The following is a 9793-nucleotide window of genomic DNA, read 5'->3' on the forward strand; positions in this document are numbered from 1 at the left end:
AGGGGAAACCGAGGCAGGCGACCTTGCACAGCCTCCCTCACTGAAATCCAGTTCACTTGCGTGTCAGGGCATCAGCTCCCTGATGTCACGGTCCTTTTCCAGAACCAAGTTACAAACAGCAGCTTATACCTGCCAAGCACTGCGCCAAACCTGGAGAGATAAAAACAAAAAAATAAAAATAAAAAAAATAAAGGGGAAAGGCCTCAAGACGCTAATAAGATGACGCGGTCGGACTAAGTCCCTTCCCACCAATGAACTTTTTCGAGGGAGGGAGTGGGCGGAGCCCTGGTTATCCCCCTCCCACCAGCAGGGGGAGACGCATTGAGGAAATGTGCCGAGTTTGCTGGTCTCGGCCTCCTTCCGGCGCGGCGATAAATTGCGCAGGCGCGGCGTGCTCGACACTACGTCCTGTCAAGATGGTGCGGGTCGAGCACGTTGTGGCGGACGCCGGAGCCTTCCTGCGGGACGCGGCGCTGCAGGTAGAAGGGTTTTACCGGGAGGGGGAGGGGGAGGGGGCACCGTTCCGGACGTGGGCCGGGGGGCTTCCGCCGCCCCTTCGCTGATCTCGGCTCCTCCGCAGGACATAGGGAAAACCATTTACACCATCCGGGAGGTGGTGACGGAGATCCGCGACAAGGCCACCCGGCGGCGCCTCGCCGTCCTGCCCTACGAGCTGCACTTCAGGGAGCCCTTCCCCGAGTACGTGAGGCTGGGTGAGTGCGGGGCCCCTGCTCCGCCCCTCCCCCCCCCCGGGCGGCCCCGGCTGCAGAAAGTTCGGGGACGCCCCGCCCCCTCCCCGGGCTCTCCCGCGGTGGCTCCGCCCCCAGTGGGCGGTCGGGACAGAACTCGGCCCTTTGTGTCAGAATCGCCGGCGCTCGGGACGGGAGGGACGGCACGGAGGGGAAACCGGGGAAAGTGCTGGAATGATTCTTGGAAGCGAGAGCGTTAGATGAAGGGCAGGGAGCCTGAAAGAGGGAGGTTTGGAAGCGACACGTGACGGGGAAAGTTCGAGAACAGCCAGGGTCCGCGCGGCTGGAAAGCGGAATAATGAGGGGACTGAGGCTGGCTGCTTCCTGCCCCGGCGGTTCTTTCCTTCTGCTAGCCGCTTATTTGGGGGCAGACTTGGAGATCACACGGTCTCGCCTGTGGCTTTGGATGCTTGTGTGGATGATTAACAAAGCAAGCAGGGGCCTATGCGTGAGTCGGGCCACAGGACGGTTCCTAGAGGTGACACGGAAAGGCTCAAAGGACTTGGCAGTTGACAGACTCCGGGAGAAAGGGGAAGAGCAAGATTTTAAACTGGCTTCCTGGGGTCATCGGCCCCACAAAATGGGAAAGATCAGAAGTAAAGTGGGCAACCCTAAGCAGAGTTTTAGGCATGTTGGATTGGGGGTGTGACCCCGACGTTCTGCAGTGAGCAGGTGAGTGTAGTCTTTCCAGAAGAGAATTGGGGTTGGAAATAAACATTTCAGAGTCATCTGCGCAGGGTTGGGTTTTTTTTTTAATTTATGTTGATAAGACAGGCAGTCCAAGGGAGTCATGGGGTACAACTTTGATTAGGGAATTACTAATGGATGAGAGGCTGAGCTATGGACAGAGAGAGGAGAGCCATGAGATGGTTCTCCATGAAAGCCAAGCAAGAGAGAATGGGGCAGAGTTGGGTATCCAGGGAAGAGATAGTGAATAAAGTAAAGGAAGGTTAGCATCTCATCTTGTGCATTATTTATTTATTTAATAGCCTTTTATTTACAGGATATATGCATGGGTAACTTTACAGCATTAACAATTGCCAAACCTCTTGTTCCAATTTTTCCCCTCTTCCCCCCCCCCTCCCCCAGATGGCAGGATGACCAGTAGATGTTAAAATATAAATCAGATTTGTGTATTATTTTTAATTGAAGCCAAATTACCAGGAAAGGTAAGAAATGAGCAGGTGGCGTGGAACTAGCAATGAGAGAAGTTAATTCTAGTTAACAAAAAAGGTACAAAGATTAGCTTGAGGGAGTGGAAGGGTCAAGTGAAGTGTGTGTTTTTAAAATTAATCAGTAAGCATTTATTGGTAATGGTGATGTACCAGGCACTGTGCTAATTGCTGGGATACAAAAGAGGCCAAAGATGATTGCTGCCCTCAAGGTGTTTACAATCTAGTGGGGAAGACCACATACAAATAAATTTATACAAAGTGAGGTATATGTAGAAAATAATTAATCAAGGAAAGGTACTAGAATTAAAAGGGATTAAGGAAGACTTTTGCAGAAAGTGGGAGTCTGGAGTGGAGGGAGGGAGAGCATTCTAGACATGGAAGATAGCCACAAGGAACATTCTTATCAAGAGATGGAGGGTCTTGTTTGTTGAAGAAGTAGGAGGCCAGAGTCTCTGGATGGAAGAGTACTTGGGAAACAAGGTGTAGGAAGACTGGAAAAAGCAAGAGAGAGGGCTAGTTTGTAGAAGGGATGATTGGTCCACCAGATCTGGAGAGGTTGAAGATTAGAGATTGGAGGTAAAACAAACTTGTGGGACAGCTCATCAGAAAACAAGAGGGTACAAATAAAGGGGCTGGTCAGGGCCGCCTTGTCCTGTGGAGCACAGGAGCATTGAAGATCTTGAGCATTTTTGGAGAGAGGAAAGCTTGTGATGGGCAATTTCCCTTCCTGAGGTAATGGATGACTGAAAGGCCTGGGCTTGAGAACAATTTGGATGGAACAGCTGCTGCTAGAAAATCATCTGCTAATAAGTGTGGCACCTTGGGGAATTAGAGAAGAAAAGTTTGGGATAGATATTTAGGAATAAGAGAGTAACTGAGTCCTGGGGTCACAGGATTATCTAATAATGTACGAGAGACCAGAAGTCAAATGTCTTGATTCAGTGTTTTTCCTGCTCTCTGTCATGTTACTTTTTTGATCATGATTCATGCAGTCCTAAAGCCAAGATCCCTAGATGATGAACTTTTCTCTTACCACTTGCCTTCTTCCTGGAAGAATGGAAAATTAAATTCTAGGCCTAAAAGCCATTCTTTCTTTGACCTGGCTGGATGATGCTAATTCTCCATTTCAGATATAATTGAAACCAAAGAACTTATCAAGTAAAACTCAAAACAATCTTGAAATGGACAAAACTCCAGCTTTAAGTAAGGGGGGGAAAGGCTGCTTAGGACTTTTTCGTCTTAAAAATTTGTTTCCTTTAGTTTCTTTTTTCCAAAAGTTCTTTTTTGTTGATAGCTTTTGTTTTTGTATGGCCTACATTTCCAAATGAATCCTATTCTTTCTTCCTCCTAGAGTTCCGTTTCATGCAGAAAAGAATAAAGAGAACCATTCCTCAAAATTAACTACATTGAAAAAATATTATTTGCAGTGTTATGTATTATTTCCCAAAGATTTTAATTCATTTTGATATTTTTATCATTAGTTAACATCTATTGTCACTATTGCTTTTCTAATTGTGATCACTTCTTGTTTATAGTAACTGAATTTTCCAAAAAGACTGGTGATTATCCCAGCCTTTCAGCCACAGATATCCAGGTGTTGGCCTTGACTTACCAGTTGGAGGCAGAGCTTGTGGGGGTGGCTCACCTGAAGAAAGAGCCAGAAAAAAAGGTATGTGATCCATGCAAAAGAAGTATCATTTATCTTCTTTGGGACAAACAGCTTTCTTAATTTAAATATGAACACATGATAGGTCTATACTTCACTGCCCACAAGAATTGATAGATCAAATTTTTGGTGAATTTGTGTGATCCTGTCTGTTTAAAATTCTTCTTCAAGGACTGTAGGACAGTATTATCTCCTATTTATAAGAGCTGTGTCCCACCAAGTATAAACAAGTAACCTAATCTTCATTTCACAGCCATCTGCCAAAAGGGGTGTAAATTGTAATTCTGATTTTAGAGGTGCTTTGTGTTCATTTGGGGGAGTGGGGAAGGGACAGATGTTGGCAGGTGTATATCCTTATTGTTTTCTTGCTCAGAACTGTCACTCTTGTACTCTAGGTTAAAGTGAGCTCATCAGTGCTGCATCCAGAAAATCCTTTACATATTCCTGGTTTTCACCTGCCTTCTAAGGTAATCTTTTGTGCTAGCTACTGAGAGGCTACAGGACATAACTCTATAGGCAGTATTCATTTTGATTTTTATAGTCTATTGTGCTATAAATCTGCAAAACTGACTCATTTTTTTTTTGCAGTTTGCCATTCTCAAATCATTTTCTTTGTAAAAATTTCAGCCCAAACTTCCAGAGGAAACAGTACATCATGTACCTCAAACAGTTGAATCTTCTGAGAACCCAGAATATAATTCCTTTCTGTTCTGGAGAAATCCTTTGCCCAACATTGATGTTGATCTTCAGGAGTTGTTGGTGAGTTTCTCCCCTGATCCAGCAGAGTAGTTTGTATCTCCTCACACAGTCTTCCAATGTGTTGGATTTTTATGAATTTTTAATTTTCCAGACTGGAGAAGATCAGTGTGTCCCAAGTGAGGAAGAAGACAATGGGAGAATAGGAAAGAGTGGAGGTAGTGCTGAGGAGGATGAGGATGAGGATGAGGATGAAGATGAAGATGAAGATGAAGATGGAGGATGGATAACACCCAGCAATATTAAACAAGTCCAGCAAGAACTGGGACAATATGACAGTCCTGACAATGTCCAGGTTGGCTGTGTAACCACAGACTTTGCCATGCAGGTAAGGTAAATAAACAGGCAATTTCTGAACTAAGCTTTTGAAGATTTACTACTCTGGATTGTGGCCCGCTTTTGCTATGTCCAAGCACAGTTTCTTTCCTTGTAAAAGCCTAATGTTTAAAGAACATTTCATTCATTCACTTTCAGTCTTTGGGACTTGAATGCTTTGGAAATTGGGATCCAACATAGTTAAATTGTTGTATAGACCAGTTTAAAGTTTTGATCCCTCATTCTAATTTTTAGTTGTTCATATTTCAAGATATGCAATATCTTTATTCTCAGTCAAATTTTGAAGAAAGTATTTTGCCATAAAGACATTGTATTTGGTTATGAAAAGATATGACTTATGTGTGTTAAGATTTTGCTAATTCATAAGACCTTGAAAAACTGGTGATTCTGTTGATAAGGTCAGTCTTAGCCTTCACATACAAATTTTGAAATATAATTTGAAATTATAGAAATATTCGTGCCCTTGTCTTCAGTCTCGTGTATCTGGTAAGACGTATAAAGCCCAGTTTTCCTTAGGAAACCTCTGTTCTAGTGAGAATTGGGGAGCCACCTGTCCCTCTTCTTGCTGATTTGGTTCATTGGGCCACTATGAGATTCAACTTTGTTGAACTTTCTGATTGCAGAATGTTCTGCTCCAGATGGGGCTCCATGTGCTCGCAGTGAATGGGATGCTCATCCGGGAGGCCAGAAGCTACATACTACGTTGTCATGGCTGTTTCAAGTATGTAGAGTTCATTGAATTTCAGAAGAGAAAATGCTTGCTTTTGTAACTGATAACAGATCCCTCAGTAATTGAAGGGAGTTGATATGAGTCTATTAGTGCAAAATTTGTGTAGTGTTTGTATTTGGCATATTCATGAAAGGACGGGAACTTAGGGCTGGCTCAGTCATAATCTCTAGATCTCCACTAGGCCCATCTCATATTGGGGGAAAACCGTGACAAGACTTTTATCTCTTGGCAGAATGAGGGCAAACAAAATTACAATTCAGCATACAGATATTTTGTCCTTAAGTAATTATAGAATATTCAGTTTAATTGAATAAACGGAGATTGCAACATATATACACAAAACATTGTATTGAATTCTATGAACATTCAGCTTGGTGTGCCAGACAATATGGGAGTCGTCAAGGAGTGGGAACACAAACAATAAGGTAACCATCAGGGTGTGAAGAATGATTATATGACATAATCCCTGCCCCCAGCTAAGAAAGCAACAGGGGAGGCTGATAGCCTGGAGTCCTCACCTAGGAGATCCTTATGGGTCCCAGAATCTTAAGTGCACATCTAGAAAAATGAAGCGACATTTCTGTTACACTTTAGCATGGGGAGCTGCAGTCATTCTTCTCCCATTCATTTTGTAGATGGTGATAGAATGTAACATAAGCATACATTTAGTCCAATGCCCTCGTTTGCAGAGGAAGAAATTTAAGCAAATTCTTACTAAATGAAGTGACATATAATAGGCTTTTTAAAAATAGTAGCTAGTTGAGTGTGCAGGAATAAAAACCCCAGGGTGGTACCAAGTGGTTCACCTAGGCCTCTCTCACGTATAAGCTTTGAAAAGACAATGATGGGGACTCTCCAGGTCATAAATAAACCCTGTGGTCCTCCCCTCCACTGTCCCTACAAGTCTAGCCTAGTGCCTCTGTTAGTGGGGAGCAGTGACTGCCCTCTGACACACACAACCGCCCACTTCCTAAGACAACTACTTTTTGTTTTTGTTACAATGTGGGTTTACTGTAGAGGTATAACTGAAATTATCTTTACCCAAAACCTCTTCATGTCACTAATAAGTTTAATTCCCCAAAGTTGTACTCATTCTCCTGAGAACTTGTGAATTATCTCCATTCTTAAAAAATCAGCTCTGGGCCTAAGAAATAAATGCTTACCCAAGTGTGTGAGCAGTCTTGGATCTGCCCAAGAGGGCTACATAGCTTGCTGTGCTCAGTGCTGGCAATGACAGGGTGGGTCAGAGACAATACCTACTTTCAAGGAGTTTACAGTCTGGGTAAGGGGACAGGCCACTGTGGCATATATCATTGCATTGTAGACTTCTGAACCAGTAGTGCATAAGGACTCAGAAAATCATGACGGTTGTGGGAGAGGGCCAGAAAAGACTTCCTGGAGGAGAGGACAATTGAATTGAGGTTGAAAGGAACTTGGAGAGTCAGGGGGAAGTTATAGAATTCAAAACTCCCTTATTTTGGATCCTCCTTCCTGACTTCAGGGTCAGTGCTCTAGCTATTACACCACCGAGGGGCCCTAAAACTCCCTTATTTTAATGGATCCAGAAGGGCAGTGACTGGTATAAATGGCAGAACTGGAGCTACAGTCGAGATCCTCTGACTCACTCTGGCATTCTTTTCAATCAGACCATGCCAGCTGCACCTTATTGAAATTCTGCATATTGTAGGGATTATGTAATCTTTTCTCTGGATTCCCCATTATTTCCTCTTATAGACTTTATCAAACTCAGTAATTATTGGATGGACTTTTATATTCTCCACAATCCCAGGCACACAATAGGTGAAGTAATACATGACACACATACATTGTATAAAAAGAATATTTTTGTTGTTCAGTTGTTTCAGTTACTCTACTTTTGTGATGCCATTTGGGCCTTTTTTGGCAAACCTACAAGTAGTTGGCCATTTTCTTCTTCAGCTATTTTACAGATGAGGAAACTGAGGCAAACAGGGTTAGTGACTTACTCAGGATCACACAGCTACTAAGTGTTTGAAACTAGATTTGAACTCAGGGAGATGAGGCTTCCTGATATCAGGAGCAACACACTATCCACTCTGCCACCTGGCTGCCAGAATAAGTGTTTTGCTCCTTAGAAATGTCTCCTAACCTGATATTTAGGGGTTTGGGTTATAAGAATTTGTCCCTTAAAGAATTCAGTGATAACATCACATATAATTTGTTAATCCTCTCCATTTCATAGTTATTAGAACATTTATGCCCAACTCCCAGAAGAATGAGGAGGGTTTTACTAGGTCTTTGGTATTGACACTTTTTGAAGAACTTTCACAAGCATCATGGATAGATGTACCTGTCACCAGTAAGCTCTTTAGCCACAAGCTTTTCCACACTGTTGTCTCCCACATGGGTGGGTTTGCTGCCCACAGCTCAAGCGGTTCTGTCCTTCTCTTCTAGGACCACCTCTGACATGACCAAGATCTTTTGTGCACATTGTGGAAATAGAACACTGAAAAAAGTGGCCGTGACAGTCAACGATGATGGCAGCCTTCACATACACTTCTCCCGGAACCCCAAGGTGCTGAATGCGCGTGGCCTTCGGGTGAGTGGTCAGCCATTGCCTACTTCATCAGAGCAGAACCTCGGGCTCAGCAGGAAGGGTTAGGGAACAGACCTGACCAGAGGCTCCAGAGCTTCAGCGGGGTCAGCACTACTGGGACTTAAATTAATCGACAGAAATGTGTCTGTCAACAGGAACGGTTGTTTGGCCAGCTTGTTTTGTGGTCTCCCGGGAAGGGAAAGGAGGCACAGGGCAGGAAGTCGGTGCTTGGGATGTGGTACAGAGACAGGGGAAGCCCACTCTGGCTAAGGGGATCCTGGGGAGGACAGAGTGAATGAGCCAGGGTTTCATGGACAGTGAGCTGTAGGTTCTCTGCTGTACGTTCCCCTCATTCCCAAGATGAGTGCAAGAGGGATCCTGGATTGGTCTCGTTCTCTCTCCTCTGCCACGTCCACTCTGGTCTCTGGCAACAGGACTGCGTTCCTTCCTCTCTAAGAGTCTTTCTCTTCTCGTGCAGTATTCACTCCCTGCTCCCAAAGGAGGGAAGCACGCCAACAACCCCCACCTGACGGAGGACCAGCCATTCCCACAGCAGCGGCTGTCCCGAAAGGCCAGGCAGAAAACCAACGTGTTTGATCCCGATTACATAGCAGGGGTATCACCCTTTGTAGAGAATGATATCTACAGCCGGGCAGCCACACTGCAGATCAGAGACAGTGCACTGGGCGCTGGAAGGAGGCGCTTGAACCCCAATGCTTCAACAAAGAAGTTTGTGAAAAAGAGGTGAAGGAAACGGGGGATCCCCAAGGACGAGGCTGAATGGCTGCCATTGCAGTGACCTTTCTCGGCTCTCTGCTTTCAAGAGCTTTTGCAAGGCAAGAATGGGGCAGGAGCTTCTGTGTGAATGTAGCCTTGCTGACAGTTCTATTTTGACTTGGCAACTGGAGTGAAACTGAATGTTGGCTTTATCTCCAATGAATTCTGGGCCGCCTCTTGGCCTGATGATTTGGGCTGGTCCACCTCCCACTACTTTAAATGGAATTTGTAAAGAAAGGATGAATGGCGCCCTACAGCACCTCTCTATTCTCTTGTACCTTTAATGGAAGAATGCTGTCTCCTAGTATTTTTCTAATAAATCTACTCTTCATAAGTTTTGTGTTTTCATTAAGCATCTCTGGCAGCCAAAGGGGACCTCTGTGTCCCAGGCTATTCTTGGGTCATTTGAGTGCTTTAGGACCACCAAGAATTAAATTGCTGTGGACACTGGAAGAGATTCTGTGTCTGCTTTAACGGTGCGCGACTAGCTTCTTCATCGCAGGGGTCCTTGGGTTTGGAAGGGTGGCGGGGCCTGGGGTAGGAAAACCAGGGCTGGCGGCCACCTCTGGCCTGATTTGTGACATGGATGTGAGGGCACTTCTCTGCCCTTGGGGGTGAGGACTGAGGTCACAAAGTGCAGCCTGGCAGGGGGAGCTGGACTGTGAGACCTCTGACCATTCAGGTCTGTGGAAACGGAGTAAAAAGTCTGTTATAAATGATTCAAGCCAACCTTACGTTTAGCTCATTATGCAGCGAATGATGGCATGGGACACATTCTCTTTTTTGTACCCAAACGTCAAAGGAGGCTTGCCATCTTGCTGAGTTCTGCTATTTCCAGGCTGATAGATTTAGTGCTGCAAGGGAGAACCTTAGCGGTCATCCAGCCCTAGAGCCTTCGTCTTTCAAACCCAGGTGTGGCAGCAGGTCCAGGACTCTCCAATTCTTTGTGGGAACAGTGATGAGGTCAGGGGTCAGCTCTAGTCGCCTCAGAACTGGTGTGAGAAGCTTTCTCAGACTCTCCCAAAGTGC

The 9793-nt window shown here is 45.0% G+C and overlaps 1 protein-coding gene across 1 annotated transcript; it reads left to right on the forward strand.

Moving 5' to 3' along the window:
* Positions 1-380: 380 nt before the first annotated feature.
* Positions 381-9214, forward strand: NOB1 (NIN1 (RPN12) binding protein 1 homolog). The gene is made up of 9 exons (XM_003758514.4): positions 381-479; positions 581-713; positions 3460-3593; positions 3986-4057; positions 4218-4349; positions 4441-4674; positions 5306-5403; positions 7846-7990; positions 8466-9214. The coding sequence occupies exons 1-9, from the start codon at positions 417-419 to the stop codon at positions 8733-8735; spliced, it is 1281 nt and encodes a 426-aa protein (XP_003758562.1). The 5' UTR covers positions 381-416; the 3' UTR covers positions 8736-9214.
* Positions 9215-9793: the final 579 nt, after the last annotated feature.

Source organism: Sarcophilus harrisii, chromosome 2, assembly GCF_902635505.1.
Source record: "Sarcophilus harrisii chromosome 2, mSarHar1.11, whole genome shotgun sequence".
In the NCBI taxonomy this organism is placed as follows: Eukaryota; Metazoa; Chordata; class Mammalia; order Dasyuromorphia; family Dasyuridae; genus Sarcophilus; species Sarcophilus harrisii.